The 18,162-nt window shown below is 35.5% G+C and overlaps 1 protein-coding gene and 1 long non-coding RNA gene across 10 annotated transcripts in view; one reads left to right on the top strand and one right to left on the bottom strand.

Moving 5' to 3' along the window:
• The window catches only part of alg13 (ALG13 UDP-N-acetylglucosaminyltransferase subunit), a 21,772-nt gene extending 21,274 nt beyond the window's left edge, over positions 1 to 498 (bottom strand). For all 9 annotated transcript variants that reach the window (XM_051877513.1, XM_051877515.1, XM_051877518.1 and 6 more), the window contains exon 1: positions 101 to 498. In XM_051877513.1, the coding sequence (XP_051733473.1) occupies positions 101 to 220 (120 nt within the window). In that variant the 5' untranslated portion in view covers positions 221 to 498. The remainder of the gene's footprint in view (positions 1 to 100) is intronic.
• Positions 444 to 18,162, top strand: LOC127503564 (uncharacterized). Its single transcript, XR_007927119.1, has 3 exons — positions 444 to 587; positions 2,412 to 2,591; positions 18,080 to 18,162. It is a non-coding gene; the product is annotated as an uncharacterized LOC127503564 (long non-coding RNA).

The raw sequence follows: 18,162 nt of genomic DNA, 5'->3' as shown, positions 1-18,162 counted from the left end.
ATACACGGTTTTTAAGAATTCACACTTTCGCAACTTGAATATGACACAAAAATGTACGGTTTGAGCTTATTTTAAGGTATATTTATTTAAATTACGTTACCTGCTCAGAAACAGCTCGAAACAGACAGGACGCGTCTCTCGCCATCATTTTTCGGTAGAGCCCGATGCTGGCCAGATACTCGTCCATGTTTACAAAATACTTCTTCAAGGGTTTCTGCATCTTGAAGAAATCATAAATAAAAAACAATACATATACAGATCTTCACGGCTTTCCGACTAAAAACGAAAAAACAGTGAAGGGCGAAAGTTTCCTTTCGGCTTGAGAATGAAACAGGTGCTGCAAATGAAGCCTGATTGCATCGCATCACTGTCATGTGGCTCGACGTTAGATTTAAAAACTATGATGTACATTCTGGAGTGATGGTTTCTATGACACCAATACCGCAGAGGTTTTAGCTAACAGTTAAAATAGCATTGTTTCACAGAGGACGCCTGACCCTCGCTAGGCCCCAAAATAATATGATTCATACACAGTCTATTTCATTTCAGTGGAGTTTAGTGTCACTCCCTCCCTCAGCATTCAACAGGTAGGTGCTCTGCTCATTAGTTTCAATTAAAAGGGGCTTTAGGCTTTACAACACAACAAAACCCAACAAAATATAATTCAAAAAAATGAAAACGACTTAAACATAAGCTATAATGTCAGACATGACAAGGTTGGCTTGTTGTGTTAAAGGTAATGTTACAAGGTTACATATATGTAAAGCAATTAGCATTGAAATATTTTACTCACAAAAATGACCTTAACCGACCAAAAAAAAAAAAAAAAAAAAAAATGAACTAGCCAACGTTAAACAAAATAAGCCTACTTTTCTTCTAACAAACGTAGCCTGATTTTATTCATTAGTATGAAAATTTGTAATAATAAATAAATAATAATAATACAAATAATAATAAATAGGTAGACTAGCTACTAGCTACTTACGACTTTTTCCTCTCAATTCTGAGCGAAAACGTCAGAATACCGAGTTTATATTTCTAAATTCTGATCATTTTCCTAAAAATTGTGAGAACTCGCAATTGCGAGTTAAAGTACGAATTGCAAGATATATAAAAAAAAAAAAAATAAAAAAAAAGTTTGAATTACATTTATTCATTTGTTTGTCTGTCTGTCTGTCTGTGAAACGCTTCCATACATTTGCGATTTACATAGATTAGGGGAGAAACGGTTACCGGTTTGACGATAAAGCATGATAAAATCTTTTCATATTTCAATTATTATTAAGACAGTATTACCGCAATTTGAAAGACTCGCGGTAGGCCTAAATACTGTCCAGCAAAGTTAGCAACAGTCTCACAGGCGTTTGAGTGCTGAGGGAAGTTATATTAGTGAATGTGTGAACGAATTAATTATATAAATGTATTCTCTGAAGAACGACTTTTGATTCATTAAGATTCAGAAAAGTTTTGATGCCGTCGTCTTTTCTTTTCTATGCCTAATAAACTAGTGTACAGCCGTTACCATGGAAACACCTATATTTCTGCTTTTCCGTAAACGCCCTTTTCCGTAAATGCCCTTTTCATATTTAGAATGTACAAGATATAAGATCAGGCAGAGAGGGGTAAAAAAAAAACTATATTAATATAAATTTTTTTTTTTTTAATAAATATTATATAAAAACATAACATTTAGGCCTATTTTAATATTAATAATATAACTATATACTAATATTGATGAAACTAAACTATAAAAAATGTTATTTATAACACCATTAAGTCATATCACTTAAAAAGTGCTTCTTTATGGAACCTTATAAAAAAGGGTTCTATTTAGCACAAAAAAAGGGTTCTGTTGTTGTTACAAGCTGAAGAACCCTAATTTGATACTGTTTAGAACCATTTTTCTTTAGAGCAGCGTTCTTTTCCTGAACCTTTTGATCACATTTGATATTTTCTCTTATTGATTAGTTTAGTCAATGTTATTATAGTGTCTTTTGTTATGCTGATGCTATGCATAGTCAAAAATAGTTGTTTAAAACTATTCTACATATCGCGTTTAGGCTATAGAGTTATATGAATTGGTTTAAGATGAAAGGTGAGTGTAATAGTCCTTTAAAAGATGTGCAAATGAACGTGAAATTTTCTCCCACTCCTGTGAGGTAAAACAGCAAAAAGCATGAAACTGAAGTCCCTCTGGGGTCTGAGGGTGTTCTTGGGCCCTGGAGAAGTTTTTTCAGTTGCTTGAAAACATATTAATGGCTAATTACACTATTCAGCACAAACAGGGCTACAGTAATATATGAGCAGCATGTATATACATTGTATTTTTGAGAAAATAACGTGCATGTTTTTTGAAAAAACAAAAATTAAGTCATTGAAATAAGATTAAACATAATAAACATTTGTTGCAGCATGAGTTCTTCAGTCCAGAACAGACCTACTACGTGGACATCAGATTTCGTTGTGGAAATGTGATCGCAAATTGTGGATTTACTTAGTTGTTCCTGTTGAATTCACATTGGATTTACTTCACTGTTCCTGTTGGATTGTTTGTTGCTGAGATATCACATGAGTCAACGCTGGATTTAAAGGTATTGTTGCAACAACAACTGTTTAATGGCCACTGACTCTGTGTTCACTCAAATATACAGTGCACAGCATAAATGAGTACACCCCCTCTGAACAAATACAAAAGATATATTTTCTTTATGATCACTAATACAATTCATGGAAAGATGGCAAAACTAAAATGTATTAAACATATACATAATAAAAACTGAGAAATATATGTCATTAATAGCCATAAAATAAGTAAATTAGCCAATTTTGTTTAAATTAAGGATTGCAGAAATGAGTACACCCTAGATTTAATTCAACAAATGTATAATATTCTAGTACTAAGTATGCCCTCCTTAATTTTGAATATACTGCTCTGACCCTTCTTAGCACGGAGTGTACAAGTTCATGACAAATTGTCACATCTGTCCTGTTTAACTTCTGGATGATGAGCTACTTAAATGCCCTGATCTTTATTGGGGAGTGTTGCTCAACTCATCTCTACAGAATCCCCCACAGGCGCTCAAGAGTGTTAAGATTGAGATTGACATGTCATGTTGAAAAAATGCCCAACAATGCAGGGAATGAGGAAAGGGTAACATCTTCTGTTTCAAGTTTGTGTGTTAAATTACACAGTGGTGTGGGAATTCATGACAGCATTGATAAAGCACAACTCCCTCACACCTTCAGCACTCATACATCCATATATAAGAGCTTTACTACCACTGAACTTTACTGTGGGAACCAGGGCCCTCATTTATCAACGGTGCGTATGGACAGATTTGTGTGTAATGAGTGCGTAAGAACAGTTTCACGCAAAGTGTGGGATTCACCAACTTGTACTTATACGTGGAAATGTGTGAAAATATAAGCACACCTCTGAGCATGCTTACGCAGAGAATCTAGTAGTAGAATAGCGACACTACACATAAAAAGCATTTAAGAGTGTCACAGTATGCATTAAGCAATCCACATACAGTGGTGGTCAGAATTATTGGCACCCTTGGTAAATATGATCAAAGATGACTATAAAAATAAATCTGCATTGTTTATCCTTTTGATCTTTAATTCATAAAATTAGCAAAAAACTAACCTTTCATTGAAGGAAAAGAATTGAAAGTGGGGGGGAAATCACATTATGAAATAAATGTTTTTCTCCAAAACACATTGGCCACAATTATTGGCACCCTTTTATTCAAATCTTTTTGCAACCTCCTTTTGCCAAGATAACAGCTCTGAGTCTTCACTTATAATGCCTGATGAGTTTGGAGAACACCTGACAAGAGATCAGAGACCATTCCTTCATGCAGAATCTCTACAGATCCTTCTGATTCCCAGATCCATGTTGGTGCTTCTTCTCTTCAGTTCACTCTACTAATTTTCTTTAGGGTTCAGATCAGGGGACTGGGACGGCCATGGCAGAAGCTTCATTTTGTGCTCAGTGACACATTTTTGTGTTGGTTTTTATGTTTGTTTTGGATCATTGTCCTGATGGAAGATCCAACCACGGCCCATTATAAGATTTCTAGCAGAAGCGGTCAGGTTTTGTTTTTTTATCTGTTGGTATTTGATAGAATCCATGATACCATGTATCTGAACAAGATGTCCAGGACCTCCAGCAGAAAAATAGGCCCACACCATTAAAGATACAGCAGTATATTTAACCGTGGGCATGGGGTACTTTTTATCCATGTGTGCACCAAACCCATCTGGTGGGTTGGCTGCCAAAAAGCTCTTTTTTTAGCTTCATCTGACCATAGAAGCCGGTCCCGTTTGAAGTTCCAGTCTTGTCTGACAACTGAATATGCTGGAGATTGTTTCTGGATGAGAGCAGAGGATTTTTCTTGAAACCCTCCCGAACAACTTGTGGAGATGTAGGTGCTGTTTGATAATTTTTTTTAGGCTTTCTGAGACTCAAGACTCAACTAATCTCTGCAATTCTCCAGCTGTGATCCTTGGAGACTCTTTGGCCACTCAAACTTTCCTCCTCACCGCGCATTATGACGATTTAGACACACGTCCTCTTCCAGGCAGATTTGTAACATCTTTAGTTGATTGGAACTTCTTAATTGTTGCCCTGATAGTGGAAATGGGGATTTTCAATGCTTTAGCTATTTTCTTACAGCCACTTTCTATTTTGTGAAGCTCAACAATCTTTTGCTGCACATTAGAACTATATTCTTTGGTTTTACTCATTGTGGTGAATGATTTGGGAAGGGAATTTGGCTTTTGTTTTTCCTCATGTTTTTCCTCCTGTGGAACAGGAAGTCATGGCTGGACAATTTCATGTTCATGATCACCCTGGTGTGCTAAAAAATGTAAATATGAATGGGAATATACTTAAGAGATATTTATTCATAAATTCTAGGGGTGCCAATAATTGTGGCCAACATGTTTTGTAGAAAAACATTTATTTCATAATGTGATCCCCCCCCCCCCCCCCTTTCAATTCTTTTCCTTCAATGAAAGGTTAGATTTTTGCTAATATTATGAATTAAAGATCAAAAGGATAAACAATGCAGATTTACTTTTACTGATCATATTTACCAAGGGTGCCAATAATTCTGACCACCACTGTATGTCGTGTGTTTCCTTTAATTATGAAACACTCAATTTATCATTTGTCTGGTTTTAAACACGATGCATAATTGGTGTCAAACCCTGTAAAAGACAGCTGTGAAAAATGTTTGTCTCAGTGCAATGGCTTATCTTGCTTTATTGGAAGACTTGGCAAACAATGCGCTCCGCAGAGAGCGCGTTTTCCAAGATCATGCTGGAAAACGATCACAATCACGTGATTTTTAAAGGGAAGTGTTGTCACCATATATGGTTAATTGGAGGCGTTTCCAAATGCTAATGACTGTGAACGTGAACGAGCATGGTACTTACGCACGTGTGGGATTTATCAACAACGATTGCTTACTCATATGCGTAAGAACTGCGTGCGCACGTTTGATAAATACAGATTTTCTTGTACTTAGGCACATTCTAAATTTCATTCGTAGGACAAAATATAGAACCTTTTCTACGCACTGTTGATAAATGAGGGCCCAGGCACTTCTCACTGTACTCCTCCTCTAGCAACACCATAACATTTTGGATGCTGTTAGATCCAAAATGATTGATTTGGTCTCATGAGACCAGAGTATTGATTCCCAGAATCTATATTTTGTAAATGTGGGCTTTGGAAATGGCTAACTGACTTTATTGTGCTTTGGCTACAGTAGGTAGTTCCAGTGAGAACAACAACCATGCATGTCATTTCTGCAGGCTGCATCTTACTCTGTGAGATAAACAGTCACTCTTTTCATAGCTTTTGCTGGCTCTGAGACACTCACTTGGTATTTCTCCAGCTCTTTGTCTAGCAAAAAAAAAAATCCCTCATCACTAAATGAAAGCTTAAAATGAAGACCTGATTATTTCAGGGGCCTTGTCACAAGTCCATTGTTTTTGATTTTCTGTGTTACTTTTGCTATATTTTCACACTTAAAACAATGATTTGGTAATCCTCTTGTACCACTGTCCTCTTTTGTGCTAAGAAATAAGTCTCCTGACAGTTCTCTCCCAAGTGGTTCCATCGTTGTCAGCATTAAGTCTGAGAATGATTCAGTGGGCTATATAACACTTTTAATTGTCAAGAAAAAGTGTTTTGGTTCAACATACTTACCTGTTGATCAAACATTGCCTTAAACTTACACCAGAAAATTTTTATTTCATTTTATTTAGTATCTTTTAGGAGGGTATACTCATTTTTGCTACACAACATTTTATCACCTTGATAAGAAAATCTTATTTTCCTGTATAATTTTGACATGCTTCTTTGGTAATTGAATAAGCAGACTTGCTGGAACATTAGATCTCTAAAGAACCCTAACATGTCTTTTAAGTAATTGAGTAATTGCTGACTTTCAGAAGTTTCATAGGGGGTGTCCTCATTTATGCTGTGCACTGTATGCGTCAATCCAATGCGTTGGTCGCCAAAAGGTTAAACATTTATTCTTTGTACTGCATGTTTGAGTACTGTTTGTAATATGGATGAACAGTGTTTGGCCGTGGAGAAAACCACTTTGACAAATTAACGACTTTGTAATGAAAACAAGCCTGAAGGGCAAAAAAGGGCAAAAAAGGCCAATTAAACTCTCAGCAAAGGCTTTGGTGGAAAGACATTACAAAAGCTGAGAAGCACACAAAATGATCGAGACTATTAAAAGGTTGATGCAAGATAATGAAGAATATGAATCTGAGGTACGAAGCATGTAAACTTCAATGAGTTGCGTTTAGAGGCTAAGGAAGCGCATGAATCACTGTTGACTGTATTACCTAACAATGAAATTTTAAAAAATGATATACGACCCCGCCATATCCTGGCCAAATCACAGAGATGCCGATTCACATGGGACTAATATTATCATAGGACCTTGATGTTCTGCGAAATATGGTAGGTCATTTGTGGGGGAATTCTTACTTTACAAATTTACAGACATGGCAAATTCACATGGGATTAAGATCACAGAGAACCTCCGCAATTGTTACAAATGACTAGAGGTCACCAGGTAATACTAATCCCGAGCGAATAGTAACCTATAACATCTGAAGGGGTTGATGTAAATGTTAATGATGATGTTGTTCAAGCAGCAGTATTTTTACCACTGTATCAGCGCACATACAGGCCGAGAGAGCTGCACTTGTGGCACACGCCACTGCATTAAATACTAAACATGCAATTGAAACAAAGCAGGAGGAATTGAGGAAAAAATGGAACAACTGGAATTAGATGCTGAGCCATGTACTCAAAAATGGCTGTTTTGAGTACAATCAATGGTCACAGCAAATGTTCATGTACTAGCAGTTCACATTCTGAAGGAAAAAGATTAACAAAGGCTTGAAGATTAACAGAGGTGATATGGCAACATCTCAAGCTGCAAATCAAACTGTCTTCAATCTCAAAGTGGTTCTTCCGTCTTCCGTTAGTAAATTAACACTTTCTTTCGGATTATCGGTTGTCGGTCGTACGCTAGTTTGGTGGTCTTAGAAAGGGCTGCCTTTTCCATATACTTGCGCTGTGAAGTGGCTTAGTTGTTTGGTGTGCTGGCTAATGTGGTTTTAAAATCTGGCTGAGTATACGTGGCTGTAGGATGTTTTACCTTCTGATGCTTGTCATGGGTTTTTATATGCTTTTACTGATTTTTCCACAGTGTCCCAGGTCTCTTTATTGCCTTTTTTACTTGTCTCTAGATCTGCATCATCTAAACTACAAAACATGGTTAAAGAATGGTGAACTGTCGTCTCTTGGTGAACTATCCCCTTCTGACTGTTCTTTCTACAGCACTCCTAGGCCAAGTGGACATGGTGGTGGCTTAGCCACGATTTTCGGAAACTCATTCAAATGCAGACTTCTGCCGTAGAAGCATAAAAAGTGTAAGGCTAGATCTAGTCCTCAGGTGGAAAAAAGATGGGCTCCAAGTCTCTATACCAAATTTTAAAAGACTGCTTAGTTGCTTATCAAAAATCCTGTCTATGAGGCAAAATCAAAATATTTCTCAAACATGACTGCAAAAAACACCAATAGGCCAAAAGTACTCTTCAAAACCATAAATTTGGTTCTTAACCCTGTTGTTTGTTCAGTTCCTGTTGTCAATCTTGAGACGTGCACACAATTTTCAGAATTTTTTTGTTCAGAAGATACAGGATATTGGATCACACCTCTCTCCACCTGACATAGACCACTCTCAATTGGTCCTTCCATCCAGTAGCTTTACAAACTTTCAACCAGTGTCTTCATCTCAATTACTCAAAGAAATTTCTCAGATGAAACTTACATTTTATCATCTACTTCTCAGAGTGGAAAAGACTGAAAGTGACAGTTGCTTGGATGATCAAATTGAGAAAACTGCTGAATAGACTAGAGTTGTCAAAAGTACTGACTTTGGTACCAATCCAATTTAGTACGCACAGTAAAGATAAAACTAAAAGTGTTCTGGAATGACCTGTTGTAGGTAAATGATTGAAGTGAAAGCGGTTTTGTGATTACAAGTGTAACAATGTTATGAATTTATGACCAAATGTCTGTATATGTTGCTTTAATTGTTATGGCTCCTTTATGCCGAGTTCACACTGCACGAAACGTAGTTTACGGACCAGACAGAGCTGTCTGCAATTCTTCCTATTGTAAAGGCATGCAGTGTGAAACCCCCTGTCGCCGATCCATCATGCAATGTGCACACATCAGCGACTGAATGCTACCCCAGATAGTCGTGCAGTGCGAAAAGAACAGTGATCTGACGACTTTGAAAATCGTGCAGTGTGAACTCAGCATTAGGTATATATTGTGTAAATGTTATGTCTTCCTGCCATAAGCAATTAAAGGGCAGGTGTATAGGAGCCAATTTAATGCAATTATATATTTGTCCATTTGGTGGCGCTCTGACGTTGTATATTAAAGGACACCTGGGTAATGAGACAACAGGTGTGTATTGGTAGCAGGGAAGCACACAGTTTTTGACCGTGAAGAAGTAATCTGACTATAGAGTTCATTATCTTTACATAAAGACTTTACTTAGCTTTAGATCTACACCGTTCAAAGGTTTTAGATCTGAAAGAGAAAGAAAGAAAGAAAGAGAAAGAAAGAAAGAAAGAAAGAAAGAAAGAAAAATAAATTCTTACTGAGCCCAAACTTTCGAACAGTAGTGTATAATGTTAGTCGTAACCAATAAGCAAGAGCTAGTTTATTCCGTCTTAAATCTAGAGGGGTTTCGTTACATTCCACCAATAGTGCATTAATTGGAGTAGTTTTCATTGCTCCTATACTAATTCTTAATGCTCTATGTTGCATTCTGTCTAATTTCTCTAAATAAATTTTGGCCGCAGCTCCATATATCATGCATCCATAATCTAACGTTGATCTCATCAGTGCTCTATATATACTTAAAAGAGCTTCCCTTTCTGCTCCCCATTCCATGCCAGATATACATCTCATAAGATTTATAACTTTTTTACACTTTGTTTCAATATTTTTAATATGCTTCCTCCATGATTATTTTTCATCCAACCATAATCCCAAATATTTAAATTCTTCAACTTTTTCTATATTTTCATTATATAATGCCAATCTTGTTTCATAATTTTATTTCTTTTTTTTTGTGAATAACATATAACATGATTTTGTTAGTGAAATTTTAAAACCCTATTTATAAGACCATTTTTCAACATTTTTAATTTCTTCCTGAATTTTGTTATTAACATACTTAACATTTTTACCTCATTTCCAAATTACACCATCATTAGCATAAAGGGCTAATTGAATCCCTGACCCTACATCGCTAAACATATCATTAATCATAATATTGAATAGAACAGGACTGACCACACTACCTTGAGGAATTCCATTATTAATATTAAAAATGTCAGAAAATTCAGATCCTACTTTTACCATTATCGACCTATTTGTTAAAAAGCTCTTTACCCAATTAAAAAGTCTTCCACTTATTCCTAGATTATTCATTTTAATTAATAACCCTTCTCTCCACATGGTATTGTACGCTTTTTCTATATCGAAATACACTGTCATCATTATTTTCTTCATACTAATTGTCTTTTCTGTTTCATTTCTCGCCAAATTTTGTTGAATAGTTCTAGAATGATCTTTAATGCCTCTTCTGGTAGATTATTAAACATTATATAACTCAGCTGATCTTGTCCTGGGGCCGAATTTTTAGTTCCTATAATGGCTCTTTTTAGCTCCATCATATTAAATTCCAAATCCATAGGAGAATTTTCATCTTTCTTTTTAATAAGCAGCTGCTTATTTCCTCTTAACATTTCTACTTTCTTTTCCTTATGATAATCAGTGAGGTGACTACCACTGTATATTCCTGAAAATACCATACCTAGTAAATCATCTGTAACAGCAGTTTCATCCCCATTCAAAAGTACTGGAATTGTTTTATAAACTCTTTTCCCACACATTTTCTTAACCATATTCCATACCTCACCTAGGTCAGTTTCTCTACCAATATTTGAACAGAAGTCTCTCCACGCATTTCTTTTTGCCGATTAAATAGTTCTTTTTCTTTTCCTGCTTTTACAGGTTTGTTACCATCATTTTGTTTAGGCTTGGTTACATCTGAGACTTTCTTTAGTGCTTCTGCAAAGGAAACATTATTCAAGCTTCTTTGGCCTGTATTTGTTTCATGCATCCTTTATAAGCTGCACTATGTTGTTCACCACAGTTACAGCCTTTCACAGGGGCATCTTCCTCACAATTCCCATATTCGTGCTGACCTCCACATCTAGCACATCTTTCTTTACCCTTACATTGGCTAGCTATGTGTCCCAGACGTTGGCATTTAAAACATGGTATAGGACTTTGCTTGGCCTTTTTTCTTCAAATTCAATCATGACTGACAGAGTTTCAGTTTTGTTTCCATTCTTTTTATTGATTAGTCTTTTTACATCTTTGACTTTCCCCCTTTCAATTCCGACTTGATTTCATCCATAGTAATAGGCCCTTTTCACATGACGTCACACAACTTCCGTTTGGACTCGAAGTAGTGGATCCTCACTTCCGTCAGCATAGTGGAATACTAGCACTAGCTCTAGCTCGAATAAAGTGCACCCAATAGTACATATGCCACAAATGTGGTTAGAGGTTGACTGTAGTCGCCTAATTGCATGTAAATTCAAGGCGAGGTGTTTGGCAGATCTCAAACGAACTTACCGATCTGCAAGACTTGCTGCTTGAAGTCGGAGGAGGAGTTGAATACGGAGCACTGAAGCTGTAAACATCCCGCAGTAACTTGCAAACTTTGCTGTCTTTATTGCAGATGTAGCATATGGATTTGTCAGTATTTGTGAAATAAACGTTTTTAACGTTTTTAATTCAAGAAAAAATACTTTTAGTTCAATGCTTAATGTACTACTTATTTCAGTGCCTGTATGTACAATAAAGATCAACATAAACGTATTCTTTTTAAATATCAATGAGTTTATTTTTTCAGTTTTATTTCGACAAATATGACATAAATAATAAGTAAATAAAAATTGTGTTTAATATAATACTATTTCTACATGAAGACTGTTCATGTTGTAAAAACTGACTCCTGTACATGGCATTTTTACCATAGTAAAAAAAAAAAAAAAAAAAAAAAAACGTCATAATTCATCTCTTTATTGCAGACTGTTGCATACAAAAATATACAGAGGATTTACAACAGTACTCATTGTTATAGCAGCATTTATTTCAAATTATTTCTCCAGAGAATAACATTAAATGAACATATACTTCCGTTTTGTATTTTCAATACACTTCTTACAAATTATACAATCTTAATATATTGCACCAGTTCAGTTTAAACTGGTATGATGTAAAATGATCTCGAATCTTCACACCATTAATTCTTCGGAGTATTATATGTGGATGTGCTACTTTCAGGTGTCCATTACTCGTAAATAAATCTCACAAGAACAATAGCGTTATCATAGCCTACCAATTTCTAAAAATAAAGATTTGTTTTTAAAGACAATATTCTTGTTATTCCAAATAGGCTGACAGATTTGTTCAAGGACACACCATTGCTAAAGTTTCTGCTCGTAGAAACCCTAAGCAAGGCAGAAAGGAAATAATAAATAACCTTACCAAAAGAACCCGACTGTGTAAATTCTTGGCATAAACAGTTTGCATTTAAAGTTATTGAAGCATTTTCCCGAGAAGTCTCTGGCGCGAAGGTAAGACGGAACTACAGATCCACTGCTTTATAGATAGGCAGAAGTGATGTCATTGTGAAAAGGGCCTATAGATAGAGGAACTTCCGATATAACTCCTCTTAGCCTAGCTGTTGTTCCAGGAATGTGTCTCTTAATATTCTTCCGGTCCAACGTTTGCATCTTAAGTATCTTCTCTTGCTGAGCTTTGTTGATAGTGTGAATTAGAATTAGTTTATTGTTCAAGCAAACTTGACCTTTCCTACCTCCTTCTCTATTGCCTTAGCCATCGAAATCAGATGGAAATTGTCTTCGAAAGTCACAATAACTTTGAATTGAGGTTCACAGACAGATGTTCCAATATCATGTCCTTTCACTCTTTTAACTGTATCGTCTGTTTCTGTTCCTGAACCATTACTCTTTTACTTCTTACGCTTATTAGCTACCTTCTGCCATTCCACATCCCTTTTGGGATCCCAACCATCATTTATCAGTGTTGTGAAACTCAATTCTAAGAGTGATGTCTAATGTGATGTCTAGTGTTACAATGTTTATGATGAATCAATTCATTACATTTTAAAAAAATGACTTTTTTCAACACTGATGCCAACATTCCAGGCGAATGCTGTTTTAACTGTTATGCGAGAAGAAAAATCCCCGTCGCTAAAATAGTTTCTTACAGAGAGACGAGATCGGATTGCTTTAAGCCTGCAGTCATGTGAGTTTCGCAATTGCCTGTTTTAATTTCCATTCCTATTTCTGTAAATGTAGATGCAAATGCTTGTATTAAAGTTTCATAATGTGTAATTTCAATTTGTCATCATAAAGATTGCTGAATGGAAATTCATTTTATTGTGTATGTTTGTAAGTTTTCTGTGTTGAGTTACAGTGATCTTTACCTTCTAACAGTCTTGTCACACAGAAGGGTCTTCGTATCTGTGTGAACCCTGAGCTGGGTGAAGAGTGCCATTAAAATCATCGATGACCGTAATTTTTAGTGATGCAGCTGTGGCGATGATCTGCATATTCAAAGGAGTGATTTAACTTGTTTCTTAACTGAAGAATTAGCTCAGTAACCTCCTTCCTTTTTTTCCCATTATTATCATGTGAGGCATCATGACAAGTAATTGTACAAGTAGTTTAGCATTTCTTTAACATTCTATTTTAAGTATTGTAACTACTGTAATGTTACATTTACTGGAAAGTAGGGATGCACCGATACCATTTTTTTAAGGACCGAGTATGAGTACCGATACTTTTTTTTTCTGGTACTCACCGATACCGATGCCTATACATTTATTAATATCTTTTTTTTTTTTGGGTGATGTTGCAGTTTTCCAAGCACAACACAGTGAGACTAATGAATGTAATGAAAGCAATACATGTAAAAAGATGATTTTTGATTGTTCCAATTTTTAATATGTAGATTGAAGTAAGAAATTTGCATTAACAATAGTTATCTTATATGATGTTCTTTATTCTAATGAAGTATAACAGAAGACAAAATCCTTTCTTGTAAAATTCCCAAGTTGTACATTAACAGCATAGCAGAGCTTAATCAAAACTAGAAAATAATTCAAAACTGGTGTTGGAAAAAAAGTCAATAAAGGCAATAAAATGGTGACACAGAAACAAAAAACTTGTTGTCAATGTCATTTATTGTTAGGTGTATTATGCATCATGTTATCTGTTAGTACTTATTGATCTCTTTGCCTGGTTTTACAGACGAGGCTTAAGCCCAGTTCCTGACTAAAATGCATGTTTGAGCTGTTATAACTGAAACCAACTTGCACTATCTCAAAATAAGTCTGTGTCATTGTTTGGTCTCAAGATGCACACCAGTTATTTTTTTTTTAAGGAATTGTAAAAGCTATATGTGCTGCTAATTTAACTAAAGCCTATACTTCTGGCTTAATCTAAGCCCTTTCTGTGAAACCAGGTACTTATGTATTAGTTTTACGGTTTTGCAATCAAGAACGATTAATTCAACAATATCCTTTAATGTAGAGAGGACAGTATTCAGTATACAGCAGACACAACACCACACATTACAGACAGCAGCCAGAGACAATAAGTGTAGTGTTGATAATACGTAGGTATTAATACGTAACTTTCAAAGACACAAAACGTATATTTTTGTACGTTTAGAAAGGTGCTAAAACGTACAATATTGACGTAATTATGGAACTAAAACGTAAAAATACGTTTTTACAGCGAAAAAACGTAAAATATTTACGAATCTTTCATGTCATAAAGATATTTGTATAATTTCCATTTTATCGTTTTGTAGATAAATGTAAGATCCCTAAACCCCATCCCGAACCTAAACCTACCCATTTTATACAGAATGTTAAAAGAATAAAACATAAAGAACAGAAATGTGTAGGAAAATGACAGTAAAAATATAACATTAAAACGATATTTTGAGCCACTAATCCTACACCTACCCCTAAACCTACCCATAACCATTTCTTTAAACTACCTGTTATAAATAAAAGAATGACAGACAAACAAGCGTAACCACAATAATTTATTTTTTTGCGAAAATGTCAAAAGTGGTACAAAAAGTAGTTCAAAGGATGATGAGTTCCAGTCATAGTCCTCTCTGGTGGTAATAGTTTTGTATAGGGTACAGAGCAGAATTTAACTTCTTAATCCATGAAAATATGATAAATCCGGCTTCTCTCCGTGAAGGCGCGCACTCATTTCAAATGTCAATCCACTGAAATGCGGCATGTCGCAATCTGTGACGAAGCAGGTGAGAACCAATGAGCGTTCGATATCAGTGCCGTAAACCATGTCGTAACGCTTCTCGAGGGTGGCTCTACTTTCAAATTTGAATCATAACGAGCGCGAGCTTTAACTGACTTTCGCTGTTGCTAAGAATGAAGATGAAGATCACTGGATAAAGGGCTGAATTTGGATCTGTTCCTTACAAACATATGGATTCTAAAGATTTGGAGTACAGCGAACAAAAAAAATGGATGTGATTTGTGAATTTATGTTGTGCTTTGGTGTATCTTATGGTTGTATTGTCAGTCGCTGCATAGGAGAAAACGCCTTCTGTGTCTCACAGCAAACAAACTAAATATTACAAAATGGTTAAACAATTACAGAAATTTTATTCATAAGGTTTCAAATTGTAGTCTTGTTTAACATTATGTAATCCTCCGAAACGAGCAGCAAGTCACGAACAGAAATGTTATTTCATATTAAGTAGATGAGTAAACTGCTTTCAATAAATTCGACTAAAAACATCGTTAAATCATTAAAGCCACGATTTTAATATTAATACATGGGAATTCATATACATACTTTACGTTGCATGATTTACGGTTTTTTGCTGTTGATACGTAAGTATTTTTACGTTTTAGTGCTATAAATACATCAATGTCGTACGTTTTTGTGCGTATGAAAACGTAAGTAAATGTACGTGTGGTAGAACCACAATTTACGTAAAAATACACACGTTATATCATGAGATCACGTTGGATAGTGTGACTAAAGTATATAAAAATACCACAGCTTATATGAACAAGTAGCAAAGCTTTCTGCTGGAGTTCCAGTAGGCCTATACTTAGAATTGCAAAATGTATTGTTCATTTTGCCACCTGAAGTCTTTCAGTCAAAAAACCTGTTAATTACACACAGACTTCTAAACCAACTTGTTCTCACCTCTCACTGCCTGCACGAAGACAACAATCAAAAATCACCATTACCTTCAGCTAGTTCACCTGCAAATTCTGTGACTGCCGTTCTTACCTGCATTACATCACCGATCTCTGTTACCTGCGTTCTTGAAATAAAAGACTTTTATTTTGCACCACTTGTCTGCCTTCTTCTGTACGTGACAGTCATTGAGTTGTTGTCATTTTTATGAAAGATCATTAGCATGGATCTTTTATAGGCTTCTTAGTGTTAAAAAAAACCTTAAATTGCTCCCTATATGAAGTTACTGTGACTGTCAGCATTAAACCTTTTCACATAAAGTATTAATAAAAGACTTCTAAAAGCAAGATCATTAAAAAATAAATTAATAATAATAATAGTGATAGTGATTTACATGCGACTAGTAGGAAAAACGTCTGTCAATGTGAGTTCCAAAGTAAAAATTCATACATGAGTATTCAAAAATTGTGTAAAAAACCAAACAAACAAAAACAAAAAAAAAATCACCTATAATGTTTATTGGGGGAAAAAAACTTTAGTAATGAAATCAGTCAGCCGTCTTCCAGCATGAACTTGCAACAAGCAATAGCAGAAAATACAGCTGAAGCAAATGCTTCATAAACATGTTTCCCCTCTGACACTGCAAGTCATGTGCTTAAACCAAAACGTTCTTTGTTTGCTGAGTTCTAACTTCTAAATAATAAGAACTTGTTTGATTCAAATAGACTCACAATGCCAACGGAGTGAAATCAATTTCTTTATAAGACACGTTTGAATGAGACCGAGCTTGTCACCATTGCTGACTGCCGGCACTGCGACAAACACCATTAGAATAGAAAACTGATATAAAACTGTTTGAGGGAACAAATTCTGTTATTTCTATTCTCTGTATTCCTTTATTTTTTAATTTGCACACCAAATAGCTTTTGTATAAATTCAAATTCTTTACATAATGTATGCTTTTGTCAAATTACTTTCTGATATGTGCATATCATAAAATTCATATTGTTCAGAAGGGCATTAGGTAACAGACTCGGAGACAGAGATAAGGTTAAAGTGCTGGTCTTCTGAGTATCCACACGGTGGTGCCAAAGCTCGCGATAAGAGACGAGATCTCAGTCACTTAAAAAAATGCTATCAGTATAGTATAGACCAGGGGTCTCCAAACTCGGTCCTGGAGGGCCACTGTCCTGCATAGTTTAGCTCCAACCCCATTTAAACACACCTGAACCTGCTAGTCAAGGTTTAATTAGGCATACTAGAAACTTCCGGGCAGGTGTGTTGAAGGTGTTAATTTTTACGTGTTTAGTTATTCTTTACGTCTTTTGTTAATCTTACGTCTGTAATATAATGCCTCTATAACATTTGATGGATTGTCTTTTCTCAAGTCTGAATAAACCACAAAGCCTATGGGATAAAAAAGATAAAAAGAATTTCATACAATTTATTAATTAATTTCTCACCATTTATTTATGGTTTAAATGTTCAATAGAGTGAAAAGTGTATAACAACTAGACCTGGACTCCCTAGTCTGGTTACTTCAATAACAAAAATGTAATAAATACTTTTATTTTGATATTTGATATAATTATTAATAATAATAATGTTCTTTAGCAGTATAATGGATTTTGATTCTCTGTGTATCTGAAGTCTTCTGTATTCTCTCTCTTCACTGAGGATGGAGTGAGATGCTGCATATTTGCCTAAAAGGCCTTTGACACCAGAATCATTGTAGTATCTGGTGTCGTCCCTTCCCCCTTCAACTAATGGATGGTCAAACACTCTGGGACTCAATCCTTATAATGAAAATACTGCATTAATTTTATTTTGTGATGTGTCATTGTAATTCAAGAGATGTTTTTAATCTTCAGATTGCTCCGGCACAAGCCATTTCAAAAATATTTGGCAGTGGCCCATCTCGCCCCACACGAGCGTATGCTCCTTTTATTGAATGCCGTTTGTCAGAGGTGGACATTAAAAGCTCCCCTTTATTTGAATAAACTATTCAAGTTTTTAAAAAAAGCCACTGTAAAAATATGTAAATTGATCTAGGGAAGAATGCTTGGCTCACACGTAGTCTTTCATATCTCGATGTTGTCCATTACAAAGTGCATCTCCTTTCCACTTTTTCATGTCATCTTGTCTTTATTGGCAGGTTGTGTACTGCTCTCTGATGATGAGATCGTGCCGGCCCGTCCTGTGCTCAGATGAGATCCAGAGGATGTGATGGACCACAAA

This window comes from Ctenopharyngodon idella, chromosome 21 (assembly GCF_019924925.1).
Source record: "Ctenopharyngodon idella isolate HZGC_01 chromosome 21, HZGC01, whole genome shotgun sequence".
Lineage (NCBI taxonomy): Eukaryota > Metazoa > Chordata > Actinopteri > Cypriniformes > Xenocyprididae > Ctenopharyngodon > Ctenopharyngodon idella.
The sequence above is the reverse complement of the archived record's forward strand: the minus strand, read 5'-3'. Positions and strand labels throughout refer to the sequence as shown.